Source organism: Meleagris gallopavo, chromosome 4 (genome assembly GCF_905368555.1).
Source record: "Meleagris gallopavo chromosome 4, MGAL_WU_HG_1.1, whole genome shotgun sequence".
Lineage (NCBI taxonomy): Eukaryota > Metazoa > Chordata > Aves > Galliformes > Phasianidae > Meleagris > Meleagris gallopavo.
In genome coordinates, this window is record NC_139407.1 from 29067569 (window position 1) to 29088929 (window position 21361).

A 21361-nucleotide genomic window follows, 5' to 3' on the forward strand; every position below is an offset into this window, starting at 1 on the left:
ATACAGCTAAACAGTCATCTAAAATCAAGCAATAATGCACAGTCACATCAGCCACCAGGTGTCTCAACAGCAGTTCCTAAGGAGAGGAACATGCCAATCCTCACTGATAGCAACTGCTGTGCTACAAAATACTGTTTTATTACAAAGCTACAATAATTGTCATTAAGGAGTTCACGTAATTGGCAGCTCACAGAACAAAAACTCAGAACATGTTTTCATTTAACCAGTGTAAACAGAACAAATAACACAAAAAAAACAAGACCAAAAGGGAAGAGCCAGGAATGCAGAGTGGGAAGTCAAGCTACACAAAAGATGAACCATTACTGACTGACTTTTGCTAAGACAAACACCCATCATTCTTCTGAATGTGAATTCTTCGTTCTGAAACTCCCTCCACCCCCATTTTTAAGGATACCTTCCAGTGCAAGACAAACTTTCCCTGAGCCTCTGGACGACTCACTATAGTACTTATTTCAGTTTTCCAACAGTTCAAAAATTTGAGAAATCACACCTGAAGAAGCCTCTGTCAACAGCAGAACGGTTCATGATGACAGAATCTTCCTGGTTATAGCCTGTATATGATGCAATGGCTACGATTGAATTGATACCTGTAATACATTGAGTGAATACTGTGAAAACATGAATACATATCAGACAGGCATTCCTTACAATTAAAATAACCCTGTCTCTTCACAGTGAACCTGCTCAACCCTTTCTTAAGATATAATCTCCACATCCCATGTGAAAAAGCCATGCTGTATCAGTAAATGCAACTCTGGGTACAAAGAGAGATTAAATTTATCAACTCAGGAGTGACCTCATGTGGAGAACCTACACAGGAAACACATCCTTTCCAATTTCCATTTTAGCCAACTACATGGAAAAGGAGTTTTAGCTGCAACACTAGAAACACTGTAGACTAAGCGCCAAGCTGTAAGTTAACATTTAACCCAAAATTCCTTTTTAGATTGCATAGATTTGCTAAATATTTAGGTATTATGCATACATTTACGACAGTTTAAACTAAATATTAAACAAAAAGAATACTAATTATGAACTGACAACGTACCTGCTGGTAACTCTCTGAATCGCAAGTACTCCATGGAGCGTGTTGTTACAAGGGGCTTCTGAGGATAGTACAGAACATGGGCCAGCGTGTCCATACGAACATGGAAGTTTGTAATGTAGACTCCCATTGCCTGTTTACCCATAGCAGACTGGTATGTGTTCCTAGGAGACTAGACAGGCAAGGAAAGACAGCAACATAGATATTTATATATGCACATATGGCTGTTAGAACGCATACACCTGTGGGTTTCCTATCAATCTTATAAGCAGGATGGCAGAAGTGATGCACTGACCTGGTTGTGATCGGGGAAAGGAATAATAGATGCACACACTCCCAGGATCATGGATGGGTGAATCTCACAGTGGGTATATGTTGAACAATATGCAACACCCTTCTCCTGCAAGTCATCTGGAGTCATGGCCAGCATCACAGTCTCTTCTTCCAGTGTATCGATGTACTCTACTACACCACTGGCCACAAGGTCCTGCCAACTAATAATCAATGTTTGAAGTACTTAACACACACATAAAATGGGTCACTCCACCAGTAACAAGGATTTCTCCGCCTTATCATTACTACAGCTGCATTAGTTGTATCAAAAGTGAATTAAGTTGTTACGCAGCAAAAGCATCTTTGCACTGCTCTAAGCTTTAAACATTTTCACCTTCAATTTAAAGGAACTTGCAGCTTCACAGCTGGAAAATTAGATACTGAGTTACATTTCAGAAATGTCTCTCACCTGTAATTGTTATACTCTCGTTCCTTCAGTTGGTCAATGTGCCTTTTCTTCAACAGCAACTTCTGCTTTTCCACAATTAGAAGAGGTCGGCAAATTCTGCCTGCATCAGTATAGATGCGGATTTCTCGCTCACGAATATCCCTAATCATTGAGACCTGCACAAGAAAGCCAAGTCTCAGCCTGGAATCTGAATTATAGAGTACAAAATAGGATAACAAAGTTCCCAAATTCAAAGGCTCTCCACGTGTTGCCAGCAGAACAGAACAAACATTAACACTCACACAAAAAAAAAAAAAAAAGCATTTCAAGAGATTATTTTTAAGTCTTTTCAATGAGCATTTTTTCAACTGGTTACTCTTAACAAATGAACCAAAAAAAAGAAACACGTGCAAACAATGCTATTTAGAGTCTTCAAAGCAGTCCCAATATACTGCCCTCCCTCATCTCCAAAGACCCCCAAGTCTTGAAGTTGTACCTCTGACACAATTATATCCATCTGACGACGGAGCTTCCTTAGGGTATTCATAAGCTGCTCTGGATCTTTGTGTATTCCTACCCAGCAGCCATTAACAAAAATCTTGGTAGCACTAAAAAGAGGAAAAATAAAGCAAAAAAAACACAAAACCCTGAAGCACTGTGCAGGTAATAAGCGCCTTATGTCTGTTCAAGTAATTTCGTTTGCACATACTCTGCGATTGCTGCTGGAGATATTTCTTCCAGGTTTTCCATACTCCACTCTTCCAAGAATTCCAAAATTGGGGATGGCTGAGACCCCACAGAAATGTAAGCCATCAGGGCTAAGTTCTTCACAAGTCCTACTGCGTGACCCTAGGAGAAACATAAGATTATTTTGCATTTCCAAACCAAAAGACTTCCCCATCTTCCAAACCAAGTCCAGAGAACTGTTTCAAGCCCTCAAGGAACTGTACACAAAATATGCTATTTAATGTATTTTGTTTCTACCACTCAAATACAAAGTTAGCTATAAAGTTAAGTGTTCGTGTCAGTATTTCAGGTGAAGTGCAGGTAATCACTTAAATTGCCATGATCATAATCACAGAACCATTAAAGGTTGGAATGACTAAAATCATCAGCCACAAAATGACCACCAGATAAAAGCAGTCTGGCAGACAATAAGTAGTGACGAAAATATGATGTTCGTTACCTCTGGAGTCTCAGCTGGGCAAACCATTCCCCACAGCGTATTGTGCAGCTGCCTGGGCTTTGCTAGCTTTCCATCTCTACCAATTGGAGAATTCAGGCGTCTCAGATGGGAAAGTGTTGATGCAAAAGTCAGGCGGTTTAACACCTGAATGTAACAAGGAACTCAGTTAGGCAAAGCTTCCTATCTGTGGTGTTCTGGCAGGTATCACAATACCTTAGACAAAGCATCAACAGCTTCCAGAAATGATGTATTTGAAAAGAACTAAAATTGTACCTGAGATACACCTGCTCTGGCCTGATGAGCTTTCTTCTGATCACCCCAGTTTCCAGTGGCCAGTGAATATTTCAAACCATCAGAAATAATTCTCGTTTTAATTGCCAGCTCCAAGTTGAAATCCTTCCCTCTGTCAATAAACTTTTGTGCATATATTCTCACTTCCTTCAGCAAATTCTTAAACATTCTGGAGAAGATGTCAAGAAATAAGATTAAACAGTACTGTATCAATTCAGCCTACTCAACATAGAATGGGAAAAAAAAAGTCACCGGTCTTCTTAGCAGAAGTGATTTGTAACAGAGGGAAAAGGAGAAAAACAAAACAGCAAGCACCAAACTAATCTGCTTGAGAACAAGCACAATACATGCTTCAAAACAAGCTGAAACAAAGCCACGATCAGATATAAGCTGAGGTGCCCAAGACTGCCTATCAGCCTCAATAAATAGTCCGATTTATTTAGAAGCCCAGAACTGGCAATGAATCTTCTATTAATTATCTCCAAAGAATATATTTACCCTCTGAACAGAAAAGCCAGCAGTGGCCCAGCAAGATCCAGCCTTTTGTTGCCATAATGATCTCTGTCATCAAGCTCCCTTCTGCCCAGTGCAGCCAACAACAATCTATGAACCATATACCTAAAGAAATAAGTTCATATTTTAAACCATCAGCAGACATTCACAACAAAGAATACATACCTTTATTAAATACGTTAGTGAACTGTTTCCTAAAGGTTGCCCATTTTAGATTAAGTTAAAACACTGCTGCTCTAAGGCAGGTCACCTCAGTACTTATGTCCTCAGAACTGAGTAACACTAAAATTTTAGATAACTGAAACAAAGTTAGTATTTGCATCATGATGGCAATGCATCTTCTGCTACATGTCTGCCCTGGACAATAATAAGTCTGTGTTTAAGCTTGTGAGACTGTGAACACAACATAGTATTTGAAGTAAAATGACAAGTCACCCAATGTTGTGGTTTATCTGCATAACAATAAGCAGTGATTAAGAAGATGCTCTAAAGGTTTTAAAGAGTGGGTTTATATTACATACAGCTTGTCAATAGTTATCACTTCCTACAATTTAACTAGCAACCTCTGTATATTTTTCACCCAAAGAGATGTGAAAAGGAATACTTGATCATTATCATCACATCTTTGAATCCAGGAAGTGTTGGGGGCTTTCATTCTCTAATTTTGCTCTGTTTCTAATTCTCTGTTTTATCATCATTTGCATTTTCTCAGCTAGGAAAGCAAACATCCTAAAATTCATCACTGAGTATCCAGAAGACTGAGGTTAAAAACAAACTTCTATTCAGAGTGCTTTTCCAAACACGCACATCAAATCTGTATTCAGTGACCAACTGCAGGTGTGACAGCACACTTGAGAACATACCAACATACCCTAGAAAATAGGCCTTCTTGGTTTCACAGAAGTCACTGACACCAACATGTGGAAGCATTTCTTTCTGCAGGACTTCCTTAGCGTACTTGATTCTCTTCTCCTTGGTGACACCTGGCTTTGCACCTCTTGATCCAATGAAGTTCAGAGCAACGTTTTGCTCCTGAATGACAAAGGCTTCATCCAGAGAAGGCTTAACCTAATGAACAAATTACAGCAAAACCCTGAAGCTTATGGTGCTCACTGGGGTAGAAACTATGCAGGAGCTTGCTAACGATTCTTTTCAGGAAGTGCTAATTACTGTTTTCTGGCTTTACTACAGCAGCTCTTTCAAAACATAACAGAGCATGTGGGAAGCACACAAAAATTAGTTAAGGCTTCAGACAACAGTTCTCATTCAAATATTTTCTAGGCCTGTTGCTGATTCAGACATAAATGGAGATTTTACAATTATAGTCAAGGATAGCAGGATAAGAACCTGCCTCTCCAAGTATTCACTAGCTCTTTACGATTTCCACTGTGATTTGTTCACCTAAAACACTCATTGGAATGGGTAAAGCAGAAAGTTTTTCAGGCTTCTAATAGACAATAAATTAAACTGAAAAATGAGCAAAATACTGACTAATATAAGAGTAGCCACACCAGAACATCGCATAATGTTAAGCTAGAAAATAAGTTATTTAACGTATTACCATTTCCATCATTTCTGGATCTTCAAAATCATAAATGATGTGCTCTAAAATGTCCCTGTCAGACACAAACCCAAGTGCACGAAAGACAATTATGATTGGCACTTCTTGTTTGATATATGGCAACGTTGCTACAATGCGCTGACCAATAGCACTCTTCTTTGCACCCTAAAAAGACAGGGAATAATATACATTAGGTTAAAATGATTTAGCCTTTAAATAAAACACTCTCTCTGAACTTGGATGATGTATTACATATGCATTTATTCAAGCACTACAGGAAAATAGGACTTTCAGTAGACTATGAAGCTATTCTGATACTTCATGTAAGTGACTATTTTTTGAAAAACTACTTCCAACTTCAGAAGCCTAAAGAACTTGAATGTTCTTCCTCATACAGAAGAATTTAAATAATAGCATTCGTTCACCTGTATCGTTTTCTTCCTATCCATACTCCGTTTTCCTCATATCAGCTTAAATCCAGCTTAGAAAAGCTGTGCAACACTCCATTTTTATGATTACTCAAGTACGTGCTCCCTCCTCCTCAGAAAGGTTCAGGTATTTCAGGACACGGAAGGACAACCACTGAAGAGTGCCCCTCCTCCCAATAAAGAGGTGTAAGGATTCTGTTAAAGCTGCTCTTTGAACGCTTGGAAATTTCTCTACAGTCAGTGCAATGGAAAATGAGTACCAGCACTTTCTGCTTTTGAACTTATGAATAGCACCTATTCCCCCACACAAGTCTGTTCTGGCACTGGGAAATCACTGCACGATGCCTGGACACACTTATTTTAAGAATGAATTAATACATGAGCTGCAAAACACATCTGAAACTTCTGTCTTTGAAAAAGACAGGGTATGTGTTCTTATTGTCTTCTGTCAAAAAGTAGAAATGTGTTTGGATATCCTGAAAGTTCATCTGTAGTAATTGGTTCTAAGATTTTTAACCCCACCCTACTGTGGCACAAAGAGAGCCCAAGTTTCAGTCCCCAAGTTATTCATCCCAGAGACAGGCATTAATCTATGACATAACAGAACACGTTTTCATGTAATTTCACCTTCTCACAATTTACTATCAGAAGAAAATTCTTTTCAAAACTGCAAAGTAAATGACATGAAGACACAGGACAGGATCAAAACCTGTAAAAACAACCTTCCATGCAAGTCCCAGCAAGGGGATTATTACTACTCAGACATACCTGCCCACCTCTGGCTAGCATGCTAACCCATATAGTACTTGTTGGTCGCGAGGAATTTTCCAGACAAGATCTACACTCTCCCGTGTAGGCATATTTGGAATCTTTTTTTGCAAACACATATACTGTGTTTGTAGCCATTTTTTCTTGAGCAATCAGAACCTGTGTAGAGACAAGAACACAAAATGACACATGATAATAACTAGCACAAGGTTTCTTTATAGAATCATAGAAACATGTAATAGCTTGGGTTGGAAAGGGCCATAAAGATCACCTATTTCCATGTGCAGGGTTGCCACCCACTAGAACAGGCACCAGCTCAGGCTGCCCAGGGCCTCATCTAGCCTGGTCTTGAATGCCTCCAGGGATGGGGCACCCACAGCCTCTCTGGGCAGCTGTGCCAGCATCCCACTGCCCTCTCAGTAAATAATTTCCTTTTAACATCTAACCTACATCTCCTCTTTTAGTTTAAACCCATTCCTCCTTGTCCTATTGCTAGGAAACCATGTGAAAAGTCTGTCTCTCTCCTGATTATAAGCTCTTCACAGCATGAAGTCAATTTGCCAAACTCAGTTGGACTAGACTCCACGCTTTCAAAGCTCAGCATTAGGCAAAACGTATGTCTTGTTAATACAGAATAACCAAAATAAAAAGACTCAGAGAACACTTTTCTGACACACACTCACCACATCTGCTAAGCATGCTGAGAACTTTGCATTACTTTTAGCCACAATACTGATAAAGGAAGCATGTCATTATCTGTTTCCAAGGTCAATGAACTAAACACGCAAATAAATTCTAATGCCAGCTCTGACAGTAAAAGCTAGATTTTTTTTCCCTCCAAGAACAAACACTATTTTTCCCTTTCTTTTGCTGTATTTGTCCAGGTGTCAAGTAACAAAAAGCTGTCAGTTTCGTCGCTGAGGCACAAGCATATGGAGAGGATATGCTCTGCTAAAGCTGAATCAGGAGCAACAGAGGGAAGAAAGAAACAGAATAAGCCTAACCTTGTTATAATATGCATCTATACAGCTGTGAACAACCCAGAGGAGACTGTGAGGGAAGAAATACCTTCCTCCTACACGTGATCATGTTTTTGAGCGTGTGATGCTCTGCAACGTAGGAAAAAATAATGCACCTAGGAGAAGAAAAATCGGTTCCCAAAGTCCTAGCAAAAGATTAAGTTAATCTTTCTCCAAGATTAGGACTACCTGCAGTAATTAAAATGTTTATGTTCCCGGCAAAAGAATTGGAAATAAGTAACAGAATTTCCAGTGCCTGTAAAGACAACTATGCGAAGTATCATCCCTTACCTTTTCTGATCCATTAATGATAAAATAGCCACCCGGATCCAGAGGGCATTCGTTCAGTTCACAAAGATCACGGTCAGTTAAGCCATTTAACAAACAGTACGTTGATCGTAACATAATAGGAATTTTTCCTATAAAAGTTTTCTGATGTTGTGTCTGTAACTGATCCTCCCCTTCTTTAATAACTGTTTTAGTTATATCCACATATAAGGGGGCTGAATACCTACAGAAAAAAAAATACCATCGTGTTGTTTATCAGTTACTACTCCAGCCTTTGCAGAAAGCTGACAAATGTAATTATTCTACTCACTGGTAATACTGAGCATTGTTATCAAATCATCTGGATTTAACGACTAGACGCTGTAATAAGAGCAGTAATGCTTACATTGTCAAAATGACTAAATAAAAAAAGACTATCAGTTAATAACATAGAGCCAATCCTTCCTTGTGTTTTAACCATCACAGAGATGTTTCTTACGTAAGGTTTCTCAGCCTGGCTTCATTGGGCATCATAGGCGACGGTGCTCCATCTCTTTCCCAATGTGTAGGTTTGGAGAGATAGATTTGTTCAAACTTCAGGAGATACCGGGGCTGGAAAACAAGAAAACATTTATCTGCAATGGCCAAAACATCCATCTTAGTTATTCAGGAGCAGCCCTTGAGCTTAATACCCAGTGCTGCTGCATGTCCTCAGCTCAGGGCGTGAAAACAATCCCCCTTCAGATGGCTAGCTAAGCAAATCATACAATCAATCCTTGGAGTTGGAAGGCACCTTTAAAGTCCAACTCCCCTGCAATGGACAGGGACGCCACAGCAAAATCAGGTTGCCCAGGGCTTGATACAGTCTTGCCTTGAGAATCTCCAGGGACAGGGCATCAACCATATCTCTGAGCAGCCTGTTTCAGTGCCAATCACTCAAGACCTTTCAATAATTTCTAGGCACCTCATTAATAAAAAACACATAGAGGTAATTGAAGTGTCAAAACCATTGGTAGAGTTAAGGTACCCATAATAGGATATAAGGTACCCAAACAATGTTGTCTCCCTGTAAAACAGCTAACTAACTCAAAATCTACTAACTCAGAGGAAGTACATTAATAAACAGCATACGTCCAGTATATATTTATTGTTGACATAGCTTTAGATAAAACTGCTAAGTATACAATAAAAAGGCAAATTTACTTCAACGCAAACAATGAGCTGACACATCAAAAAAGCGTGAGTCTTTGTACAGCTTTACTCTTATGCATATTGTATATTACATGTAATCATTTTAAGTTCCACAGAAATCCTTTCACACAGTACAGTAAAGCATTAAGAAAACAAAGTCAAGAAAGGGACAGGCACCTATCAGCAATAGAACAATTCTCAGGAGGTTTGTTTTGCTCTGAGAGCCTATCATCCCTCAGATTCCCACTGCAATGAGATTTTAGAGCTGCTATGTTCTCAAAGCGTTCCTTCGCCAACTAAAATTTAAGGATATAGAAACATAAACCAATCATTCTACCAGAACGTAAACAAGTTGAAAAACCCTCTACCTTGAAAGCCTTTCTTTGAGTTCCTGTTTCACAGTGTGACCACTTGCAGAACAGAAACTAAGCCAAGTTAAGAACAACAGTGCTACCACCTCACCATCTAGAAGCCAGCTGAGAATATCTATTACTAAAGCAAAACTTGAGTTCCATGCAGTCATCTAACTGTATCTGAGCCATAAGGAGTCTGCTGTAGCACACCACCAAAGCTACACTTGCTCTAGCACAGCTAGCCCTCAATTCTCACCCAAAGAAACACTTTTCTCCTGGATTTGCAGCAGTAGTTGTGCGAAATAACTTTCACAAGTTTTCATATAAGCACACAAAACACACATTTACTGTAATTCCCATCTCTCAGCATGGTTGTAAAACACTTTAATGTGCTATAAAACATACTGCCCGAGCTGCACTCAAAATGCAAGGCTGAACACGGACGGAGGGAGAAACAAGAAGTCACCTCAGATTAGTCCAATCATACTCAGTCTCCTTTAATTAATCCAGCGTTCTCCAATTAGGCAAGAGATTGACAACAAGTAAAACTGAAGGAAAAATCAAGTTTTCTTTTTCTCACATTTAGACCATACTCTTAAAACTTTAATTGGTTTAATAAAAACAAGAAACATACCCTCGAGTCAAATACTAGGCTAGGGAACGTAGACATAACATACACAGAGTAACAGAGGAAATATTCAGAGGAATTACAGCGAGATAAACATTTATGAGTGTTTATCTACCCAAGAATGAACATTATGTCAAACTGAGGAACTAAAAGAAATCTCAGTTACTCTCCCTAAATAATGCTTACACGCAAAAAAATGGAAAGGAATAGTCAAAACACGTAACAGATTTGACTCTCAGAACTCCTAAAGTTCCCTTAAATCTCAACAGGGAAGCAGTAAGGTTGAGTAACTGGATAATCGCTTTTGGCACGTGCAGAACAGGAACTGCACCATATGGGAGGCATCACAGTCAACAGAAGCAGCACAGTCAATGCAGAACATGCACTGTAACCTCACACGCTTCATGAAGAGTCCTCACAAAGAAGAGACCTTAGATAATTTGGAACATGGTACCAATAGAAGATTATAAGTAAGAAAACCCAGATGCAACAACAACTTTTGTAGTCTTAAGCCTTTTCTAGCACGGTAAAGCTACCAAAACCAAAATCCCACCAGAACTTGGTTTTATTTTGGCTAGCCGGCTTGCTCCACTGAACTCCTGTTGGTGAGGCCTGCTCCCATCCTGAGCGGTGTTACTCAGTTACCTTACTGAATCTAAACAGTTTACACTTGTGTCCTCCTGGCTGTGTCCTAACTCAGACAGATGTACTTCAGTCTCCCAAGACAGAGGTAGAATAGAACCCACCTACCCAAGGGGAAATCATTTTGCTTATGAAAACCCATCACCTCCACTTACCGGTTCTTCCACTTCTCCTGTGGCATGCTGGGCTTCTGCTTGTAAATCAATTGGTGGAGCATCTTCAACAATTCTCTGCACAGACATCTGAATAAATTCATCAAAAGAATCCAACTGTTGCCTGACTAAACCTTTTTCATCAAAATAGGAGCTACAGGAAAAAAATAAAGAAATAAATAAACAAGATACCTTAATTTAATTTAATTAATGTATTTTGCCAGCAAGCTTAATATACATTTATTACAAAATCTTCAAAAGCTCTGAAATACAGTAAGAAAACACTTTTCGCCTGGTTACATACGTAGATGCTCAGAAAAGTAAACTCAATTCTCATTGGTGTTTGAAGATGCACTGCAAAGTGACAGACTTGCTGCCACCTCCTGGCTGAGCCGTGTATGCACCCTACCTTAAATTCCAAAGGAAACATTATCACAAACCTCATGAAAGATTCTCAACAACAGATGTAAATGACTTTGTTTCAATGTATTTTCTAAGCTGCGGTAAACTGAGTGCCTGCAATTGCAGCCTCCTAAGTAAGAATTCCCAGACATTTCCCCATCCCAGGGCCAGGTTGGATGGTGCTCTGGGGCAGCCTGATCCAGTGGGGGCAACCAGCCTGCAGCAGGGGGTTAGGGCTGGGTGGGCTTTAGGGGCCCTTCCAATCTAAGCCAAGTTCCTTAGCTTGGATAACCTCTATTCCAGCCACACAGATTTCCAGCTTCACTTCTTCTCTAGATTTTCCCTAGCTTTTGTGTGACCTAGACACAACCCAACACATCCCAGTTACGAAACCAAAGCCAACATTCCAAGCCCTGCATTCTCATTTTTAACAGGATGACCTGAACATATAGGTTCTGTGCCACAGAGCTCTGAAACCACTTAGAGATCTCACGCTACCTTGGCTTTGCTGCTCTCTATCGCCACTGCACACAGGGAAAGACTTCTGTTCAGAATAGAAACACTTTTTGCTTATGGTGCCCACTTCTTAAAGCATGAGAAGCCACGGGGCCTGGCTGCTGGCGTTCTGCTGGGAAAGCACTGACCTGGTAGCGCAGCTGCATCCTAGTTTCCTTACATGTGACAGCAGTGGGCAACATGACATGTATGGTGTGGAATCAGAATGACTTCCTACTTAGAATCACTGAATCATTCAAGTTGGAAAAAACCCACTAGGATTAGCTAATCCAACCTCCTACCCATCCCACCAAGGGTGTCCCTCAGTGGCACATCTCCAAGGATGGTGACTACACCACCTCCCTGAGCAGCTTGTGCCAGTGCATGAGAATCACAGTAATGTTTGAATTGGAAGGGACCTTTAAAGGTCATACAGTCCAATTCTCCTAAAAGAAACAAGGACACCTACAGCCACATCAGACCCCCCTGAATGTCTCCAGGGACAGGATTTCCACCACAAGCAACTTGTTCTGGTGCCTCATCGCTCTTATTTTAGTTTAAAACCATTTTCCCTTGTCTTATCACAACAGAATCTGCTAAAGTGTCTATGTCCTTTCTTAGAACCCCCCGGAAAGGCTGCTCTCAGGTCTCACTGGAGCTTTCTCTTCTCCAGGCTGAACAGCCCCAGCACTCTCAGCCTGTCCTTAGAGGGAAGGGGTTCCATCCCTTGGATCGCTTTTGTGGCCCTCCTCTGAACATGCTCAAACAGGTCTGTGTCTCTCCTGCACTGCTAATGCACATCCAGGTGAGGTCTCATGAGCACTGATTAGTGGGCAAGATCACCTCCCCCACCCTGCTGGCCACACTTCTTTTGATGCAGCCCAGGACACAGCTGGCTTTCTCAGCTGCAAGGGCACACTGCTGACTAGAGTCCAGCTTGCCAACCACCAGTTCCCAGTTTGTACTGATAGCGGGCATTGCCACAACCCAGGTGCAAGACCTTGCACTCCGTTTTGTTCATCTGAGCCACTCTTTCTGAGAAGTGTTTCCTAATACCCAATCTGAAAATCCCCTGGCAAAATATAAGGCTGTTCCCAAGAAGAAAAATCAAACCCCCACCTCACCACAACCTCCTTTCAGGCAGCTGCAGAGAGCCATAAGGTCTCCCCTGAGCCTCCTCTTCTCCAGACTGAGCAACCCCAGCTCCCTCAGCCGCTCCCATAAGACTTGTGCTCCAGACTCAGCGCTGTTGCCCTTCTCTGGACACACTGCAGGCCCCCATGTCTTTCGTGTAGTGAGGGGCCCGCAACTGAACACAGTAACGGAGGTGCGGCCTCACCAGGACTGCGCCCAGAGGGCCGACCACCTCCTGCCGGCTGCACTGCTAATACTACTGCGCTGTAAACCCCCCCCAACCAGGGTGTTGCTAACCCAAACAACGACCCTGCAAGCCCAGCTGGTCGCACCTCCACTCCCCAAAGGCCGAAACACGCGGCCCGCCTAGCAAATCCCGCGGCCTCAGTGCGCCGCGCCGTACCCGTCCCACCGGCACAGCGAGCGGGGCATCACCTAATGACAATCCAGCACGCCTCCTGCCACAGGTCGGGGGTGATCTCGTCATCGTCTTCATCGTATTGCATATCTGCGGGGGAAGCGGGAACATGTCAGGCCGCGGCCACCGCGCCGGGGCCGCCCGCAGAAAGCCACGTGCAGCAGGGGACCGGCCCGGCAGGAGGCGGCCGCCGCGCCCTCACCTTCGTCCGCGTCGTACATGGCGGCGGCGAGGAGGGAGCCGCGAGCGGCCGGGACGGGAGAGAAAGAAGCCGAAGATCCGGCACGGAGCACCCGCGGAGCGGCGGCGGCAGGAAGGCGGGCGGCAGGAAGGGGGAGGAGCGCACATGCGCGGGGCCGAGGCTCACCCCTCCCCTTCCTGCGGGCTGCGCCGCGCTACCGGCCATGCTCCGCCTGGGCCGGGTGCTGCTGGGCCGCTTGCGCCCAGCCCGGCCTTGGGCGGCGCGGCGCGGGGCGGCGGCGGGCGGCGAGGAAGAGCGCTTCGTCTTCCTCGAGTACGAGCCGGAACCGCCGCCGTCCGCCGCTGCGGCGAGGCACGGAGCGGCCGTGCGAAGCCGGGCGGCGGGCGAGGATGGCGCCCTGGGGGGGCGGCGGGTGCGGTGGGGGGCCGACCCGTCGGTGCCGCCGAGCGGCGTGGGCTGCTCGGGCTGCGGGGCCGAGCTGCAGTGCCGCGACGCCGCCGCGCCGGGCTTCGTGCCGGCCGACAAATACCGCAGCCTCTGCGCGGGGCCGGGCGGCGCGGCCGGGCTGCGGGACGCCGTGTGCCAGCGGTGCTGGGTGCTGGCGCACGGCGGCGGGGCAGTGCGCCTGGAGCTGCCGCCCGAGCGGCACCGCGCCGTGCTGAGCGCCGCGCTCCGCAGCCCCCCCCGGCACGGCCGCGGCCCGCTGCTCCTCTACCTGCTGGACGTGCTGGAGCTGCCCGACCCCGTGTTACCGCAGCTGCCCGCGCTGCTCAGCCCCGAGGTGCCCGCCGCGGGGCTGCTGGTGGTGGGCAACAAGGTGGACCTGTTGCCGGCCGACTCCCCCGGGCACCTGGGGCGGCTGCGGCAGAGAGTGACGGCTGCCTGCCTGCAGGCCGGCATCTCCCGAGCGCAGCTGGTGGATGTCCGGCTGGTGAGCGCCAAGACGGGCTTCGGGATGGAGGGGCTGGTCAGCCGGCTGCAGCGCTCCTGGAAGTGCGCCGGCGACGTCTACCTGCTGGGGGCCACTAACTCGGGCAAGTCGACGCTCTTCAACGCCCTGCTGCTCTCTGACTACTGCAAGTCGCGTGCCCCCGATGTGGTTGGCAGGGCCACTGTCTCAGCCTGGCCAGGTGAGGGGCACCACCACCATGCCTATGTCACAGTCGGGCCGTCAGCTCTGCTGTGCTACCAGGCCAGTCACTGAACGGGCCTGAGGCATCACCACTGCGGGCAGTGAGCTCCAGTGCTGTACCATGTATAGAATCCTCCCCTTCCCTGTGTTGTCCTTGGAGGCCTTGCGGCACCAAGGCCTTGGAGCACTGAGGGATATAGACAGCAAATAACGTGTTGGCATGTCCCTGTGAATCTTGTATCCAGAGAAGGGCAACAAGGCTGTGACAGTTGTGGAGCGCAAGTCTTATGAGGAGCAGCTGAGGGAGCTGGAGTTGTGCAGTCTGCAGAAGAGGAGGCTGAGGGGAGGCCATATGGCTCTATACAACTGCCTGAAGGGAGGTTGTGGCAAGGTGGGAGTTAGCCTCTTCTTCTAGGAAACAGCGATAGCACAAGAGGAAATGGCTTTAAGTTGCACCAGAAGAGGTGCATGGTGGATATTAGGAAACATCACTTCTCTGAGGAGGTAGTAGTGCAGTAGAACAGGCTGCCCAGGGAGGTGGTAGAATCTCTGGAGGTGTTGAAAAAATGTGGAGATGTGACACTGAAGGAAGTGGTTAGTGGGTATGGTGAGGATGGGCTGGGGTTGGATTGGATGGAAGAGGTCTTTTTCAACCATAATGATTCTTTGATTCTATAACAGGAGGCAGAACTCATGAGACCCTGGTAGAGCAATCACAGCAAAACCAGGGACTTTGCTGAGGTGTCTTAGGTTGGTCTTAGTGCCATAGATTGTGAAGTCCGCTGCCCTTACAATAGTAGTCTTGATGTTCGGTCCTGATCAAATAGAGTTGTCAGCATCGCGTTGGTCAGTGAATCCCCTTGTTTGCTCATTGTAATACAATGTTCCAATATATACAGTAAAATAGGATTTTTAATCATCTTTTTCACCCAAATGCTGCTGGTTTTATTCCAGTCCCTTATATTCATAGAAATGGGCCCTAGGGTCGCAAGGCTTTGCTGCTCAGGTGTTTGATCAACCTTCCAAAAATCTACTGGGCAGTTGTGCAGAATCAGCTCAGATGACCCATGGCTGTGCCAGCATTAGCATGATTTTAATTAGTGAGAGTGTGCATGAGGCTAATTGTGGGTTCTTGTGAGAAGCCTTTCAACAAGAAAGCAGATACTAAGTGGATGGTAGCACACTTCAGCCACTCCAGCTGGGAGGGAGGCTTTAAGTGAAGCATGTGTTGACACTTAGTTCCAATTTTTTGTTAGATGGTTCCAAGTATTTTTTTGTGTTCCTGAGAGCTTAAATATGACAGGTACCCAGAGATCTAGATGTGTCGTCATCTTTTTTTTTTTTTTTTTCCTTCCAGGAACAACACTGAACTTGTTGAAATTTCCAATTATTAACCCAACGTGTGACAGGATATTCAGAAGGCAGGAGAGGCTGAAAGAAGAGGCACTAAAAACAGAAGACCAGCTAAGCGATGAAGAAAAAAAGCACCTCAATCGCCTTAAAAAGCGAGGTTACTTAGTGGGTGAGTATTGTCTGAGCAAAAGGTGATGGAATGTTCTGGTGGAAATGCTGCATTACACAAAGGACTGTTAACTCCTTAATTTTCTGAAGAATGCATCTGTTTTTGGCAAGCAATTTCTACCCATTCTGTAAGAACTCACTTTCATTTAATTGTGAGAGGAACATGCTGTCTGTATATGGTCCTTGCTAAAGTTTTGGAGCTTAAGGAGTGCTATAGATCCCTTATAGAAGGGATCTGTTAGCATCTTGGCTTTTGAACATGCACGCAACGTTTTTATCACCTTTCTGTCACAGCCATGCATCCCTAATAGTCAAGGGAAGGGACAGGTGTCCAACTGGAGGAAATGCAAGTTAATAAATGAATGAACAGGAAACCTTTCATTTTAATCCAGGAAGAGTTGGAAGAACATTTAAACGCCAGAAGGAGAGCTCTGTGATTGATTTTGACCCTGACATGCTGTCGTACAGCACAGATGAAGATCCATGCCGTATCTCTAAGAAGCATGAGGAAGGAGAGGAGTTCACATACAACGAAGTGAAGGATGCTCGCTGGTGTTTTGATACTCCAGGGATTGTAAAGGAAAATTGTGTAGGTATTCTGTGGCAGGAGGTCAGGGTCTGTTGTGTTTTTGCTGTTGGATTTCTGAATGGCGCATACTGTGATCTCTGTTAAGGAACTGTATGTCAGCACACTTTTTAATGCAGATAAGTACAGGACTGTTAAGTTTATACCAATATCACCCGGAGAAATTTGTGCTTCTTTAGCTGCGCCACCCTATTGAAAAAGGTGGAGCTTAGGAGGATAACTAGTATTATGTGACCAATTCAAAGCTTTGAGAAAGACCTGCAGTATTCTCATGAAGCCAGCAGGATCTGCAGTGTTCTTTTACTAGCTTCAGCACGTGAGGCCTGCTTCAGTGTTTCAGTAGAGGAGCAACAATGCTGAAGCTGGTGCTTATAGACTGCGTATGTCCAAAAACGTAATATTGTGGGTTTTTTCATCACCTTGATATCTTTGTGGAGCCACAGGTCATCTTTTGGGAAAAGTTAAAAAGTACTAGGAGATAGAAAATCAGCAGTGGTGTCAGAACTTTCCTAGATGTCTACAAGATCATCTCTAACCCACTTTGTGCCACTTTGCTCGCTAATAGCTAGTTAGCATCTGGTGTGAAGGTAGCTTAGAGCTCTAACTGGAGACTGAGCACAGTCGTCCTTCTGAAGTTGAATAATCGTGGAAAACTGTGATCTGACTGTACAATTTATTTTTCAGGTTTTGAATCTCCTAACAGAGAAAGAAGTAAAGCTGGTTTTGCCAACACAAGCCATCATTCCACGGACCTTCATTCTCAAGCCAGGAATGGTCTTGTTTTTAGCAGCTTTAGGCCGCATAGACTACTTACAGGTAGGCAAAACAAGGATTTTTGATAGCAGCAGCTTCATCTTCTGGTATAGGAGCAAACAATAAACGATAGTCCAGGTAACTTCCACCTCCTTTCTTTACTGCTTTCAAGATGATCGTTCTGTTAATAAAGCACTGCATAAAGTAAAAATGCCTTGGGATGGAGAGCGGTGATACTTGTTACCAGTGCACAGTATTTTATATTGTAAAACCATACGTGCTTTTATAAATGCTGATAAACACCTTCACCTTGAAGGGCTTTCCATGCAGAGGCTGCTCTGCAATGACAGAGGCAAGGATGTCAGTAAAAGACAGGTTTTCAACATACAGTAAGGAAATGGAGCAAGAGAGAACAGTTTGAGGTTGCTTTTGTGTTAGTGTGAATGATGTGTACTTTATCTTATTTCAGGGAGAAAAACCTGCCTGGTTTTCTGTTGTGGCTTCTAAGTTGTTGCCAGTTCACATTGCTACCTTGAGCAGTGCGGATGTCACGTACGAGAAGTACGCTGGCCAAGAATTCTTTAAGGTAAGAGAAGCAGGTGCTTTTGGTAGACTGTCCCACCTGGTGACACATTCCTACATGTTTTATTGTTTTGACCTTCTTACTATTGTGACAGACTGCATAGTACATCTAGACTGGGGACAGGGTGAGCTGTCCTTGTCCTGGCAGCAACTTTCCTGCACACATTGAGTGTACATAAGTAATGTAACCCACAGGAAGGCAGCTGGCTTGAGCCAACAGCTGATTCACGTAGCAGACACTCCATCTTCGCTCACTCCTGAGCTGTGGGCTTCATTAGGCTGGGTTGCTCCAGATGTGATCCCAATTCTGCTCTTTGCAAATTGGAAGTAGCTCCTGTAAGGATATACAAACCAGCTCTTACTCGGATAACAAAAGTCTGATATCTTTGTTCCCACTTGTGCATTGCTCTTCAGTTTAATGTAGGAGTACTGAAGCATCTCTAACTGCTAAATCTTTTATTGTTTTGACATTAGGTTCCAATGGGTGGGAAAGAGCGAATGAAAGAGTTCCCCCCACTTGTCCCTCAGGACATTACACTGAAAGGAACTGGTACCACTGAGGCAGTTGCAGATATCAAACTTTCCTCTACAGGTAATTTGCATTTCTTTGTGTGAGAACCCTTGTTCTGATACGAGCAACTCTTCCTACTGACTTTTTTTTTTTTTAAACTTTGCTCTGCAGGCTGGGTGGCAGTGACAGCTCATGCAGAAGAGGAACTGTTGCTCCGAGCCTATACACCCAGGGGCACCACAGTAGTGGTACGGGAGCCTCCCCTTTTACCATATATCAGTAACATCAGAGGGGCCCGGATCCCAGGTACTGCTGCCTATAGAACCAAAAAGCCTCCTTCCCTTGTAGAAAACCTGAAAACTGTGGGGAACAGATAGCACTCACCATTGTCTGAGCAAAATAGGATTCAGAACCTTGATGCTTGTTGACACTCAGGAGAGCTTAGACTCATCTGAAAGGCAGACAGGCACAGTTTCAAGGGAGGTCTGGGTGAGATAAATCTGATTTAAGGCACCACAAGTCTAATGTAACTACTGAGCTGCAGCTAGTTCAAGTGAGCTGAATGGCTGGTACCTTGCTCTATGAGGTGAGCCTGGGATCAGGCGCTGTCAGGGAGCAACCATCTTTCCCAGTTTACTCCTGAAATACAGCACAGAAGCTCAGCTGCCTGCCGTTGGCTGACTTCGCTGCTCAGAGAGCAGGTCTTTTTCTGCAGACATGCTCTCACAGGTCAGAAACCATCACCTGGTTCTTGGAGCCTTTATGTTGTTTCCAAAGCAGAGGGAGGTGGAGGGTGGGGAGAGGAGCAGGGAGTTCTCTGGTGCGGGTATGACACTCCCAGGAGCTTGCGGTTATCCAACATTATTGACCAAAAATCAGGTCCCCTCAGTATCTCAAGCATTGCCTTACTTCTGGACACAGGAAAAGGAATTAAAGAAACTTGCAACTCACTGCTTTGGTTTCTGTATTTTGTGTAAAAGTTTCTGAAACTGATGATGTACAATAAAAAACCTTTTCAAGACTCTTTTGTCTTCTTTAGAAATCACCAGAAAAGCACTCTTCTGTGGGCTTGCATCCTGCAAACTATACAACAGCACTAGCACCATGGCCTATAGTAGAGGAAAATGTATCATGCCATATCTAGCAGCCAAAGAGGAGTAAGAGTACTGCAGTTCCAAGCTGCCATGTCCAACCACAGGAGCAGCTCAAGTTTCCAGTTGGCATGTGCACACAGCAGACACGTACACAGCTGGCCACACAGACTGCAAACACAGCAGTCAGGTGAACACAGCACAAGCAGTCTCATCATGCTTCCCTCCTTGGTTGATCAGAATAGAGGTCTGGGGGAAGAGAAAACATCCATCTTGCTACAGTGTGCTTTAAGGTACTTGTAGAGAGCCTTGAGGTCTCTCCACAGGCTTCTCTCTAGATAGCACCAGTTTCCCGAGCCACTCTTATCTTTGGTTTTCTGGTTCCTTCACTGTTTTTTTTTCCCCCCTCTCCTCCACCCACACTCAAGCAATCAAGATCCTTCTCATAGTGTGGGTCCTACAACTCAGCACAGTACACAAAGTGCAGTCTCACCAGAGCTAAGTACAGAGGGGAAAAATCACCACCCCAGTCCTGCTGGCCACACCATTTCCATTAAGTGTTCTAAGAGAAGACAGCAGAAAACACTGCTTCTGCTAGCATCTCGTTTTTTGTGAGGGATATACTCAGCAGTCCTGAAGAAGTGGACATGGAAATAGTCACAGCTCTTACCAGCAAAGCTGGGAGTCAGGAAAAGGGTCTAGACGTGGCTTGTTCAAACTAGCCTGACAAATAGAAACAGGCGTCTCCTACAGCATTCCTCTAACACTAAGTCTGGAAAAGACAATATAAAATACAAACAATACCAAATGCAGGAAGAATAACTGGAAGGCCTTCCTCCGTGACAGCATTGGTCTCCAGCCCAGGAGGCAGTCATGAAAAATTGCAGGCAAGACGTGTTCTGTGTAGCAGGTCCCCTGATTTTTGGAAACACAGCCTTTTTCACAGAGATCAGTAGCCAATGCTGGAATTGTATCCAGGAGAAAGGGCTTCCTGCCTGAAACATGAGGATGTGCGGGGAAGAACGTGCCTCCCATGCTGTGTCCTTTTGTGTTCAGCAAGACGTGCAAGTGGGGCAGCTGAGCCAGTACAAGGGCTAGAGCTGCGTGGGTGTTTTAAGTGCTTTTGCAAAGCCTGCTCTGTATCTACTGACTCCTCAGGCCCTAAGAGCAGAGAACTAGCAACAGCCACAGCTAGGAACAACAACAAAAAAACATGTGCTCCGGACAGATGTAAGACCTCAGCATGTAGGAGGTTTTAATATGGAAGCAATTAGTGCTTTGATTAAAGCACAGAAATACCTTTTATGAGTTCTGAGGGCTGAATTACACAGGTGCTGAGGACCTGCTCTGAAGTGCTTCTCAAAGTTGGTGTCTATTTTATGCTTGTGCTGGACAGCCTGAAAGGCAAGACGTTTTTTTAACATCTATGGACAAGAGCTAATTTAATCTCAAACCGCATTTGCTTTTGGCTCCTGTGTTGAATCTGTGTGTAAAAATGAGGTGTAAAGACAGGACTGGGAGAGTTGAGCCTCCTGAGAAGGTCCGACCTTCATGGCTCGATGTGTACAGGCTGGGTGCAATTATGTATAGCTATTTTAGGAAAGTGAGGAAAGCTGAGAAGTGCATTTTCAGCAGAACAGCTCATTTGCTGGAGTACTGCAGGGAGCTCCCTGTCTTCCCCCAGCTGGAATGGGGGACGAGGGGATACCGACCTGGGCCAAGCAAAGGAGTATTGCATATCCCCACTG

The 21361-nt window shown here is 44.6% G+C and overlaps 2 protein-coding genes across 2 annotated transcripts in view; one reads left to right on the top strand and one right to left on the bottom strand.

The window, feature by feature from the left end:
• The window catches only part of POLR2B (RNA polymerase II subunit B), an 18773-nt gene extending 5182 nt beyond the window's left edge, over window positions 1-13591 (bottom strand). Inside the window, exons 1-17 of the mRNA XM_085222634.1 lie at window positions 13438-13591; window positions 13253-13325; window positions 10790-10940; window positions 8320-8432; window positions 7845-8064; window positions 6535-6693; window positions 5339-5503; window positions 4649-4845; window positions 3763-3882; window positions 3247-3433; window positions 2974-3117; window positions 2497-2636; window positions 2284-2395; window positions 1809-1963; window positions 1362-1560; window positions 1070-1238; window positions 512-608 (exon numbers count right to left, since the gene is read on the bottom strand). Of these exons, the coding sequence (XP_085078760.1) occupies window positions 512-608; window positions 1070-1238; window positions 1362-1560; window positions 1809-1963; window positions 2284-2395; window positions 2497-2636; window positions 2974-3117; window positions 3247-3433; window positions 3763-3882; window positions 4649-4845; window positions 5339-5503; window positions 6535-6693; window positions 7845-8064; window positions 8320-8432; window positions 10790-10940; window positions 13253-13325; window positions 13438-13456 (2420 nt within the window). The 5' untranslated portion in view covers window positions 13457-13591. The remainder of the gene's footprint in view (window positions 1-511; window positions 609-1069; window positions 1239-1361; window positions 1561-1808; window positions 1964-2283; window positions 2396-2496; window positions 2637-2973; window positions 3118-3246; window positions 3434-3762; window positions 3883-4648; window positions 4846-5338; window positions 5504-6534; window positions 6694-7844; window positions 8065-8319; window positions 8433-10789; window positions 10941-13252; window positions 13326-13437) is intronic.
• NOA1 (nitric oxide associated 1) lies at window positions 13583-19543 on the top strand. The gene is made up of 7 exons (XM_010709837.2): window positions 13583-14567; window positions 15927-16091; window positions 16483-16679; window positions 17361-17492; window positions 17899-18015; window positions 18486-18603; window positions 18694-19543. Exons 1-7 carry the CDS (start codon window positions 13640-13642, stop codon window positions 18897-18899), a joined length of 1863 nt encoding a protein of 620 aa, XP_010708139.2. The 5' UTR covers window positions 13583-13639; the 3' UTR covers window positions 18900-19543.
• Window positions 19544-21361: the final 1818 nt, after the last annotated feature.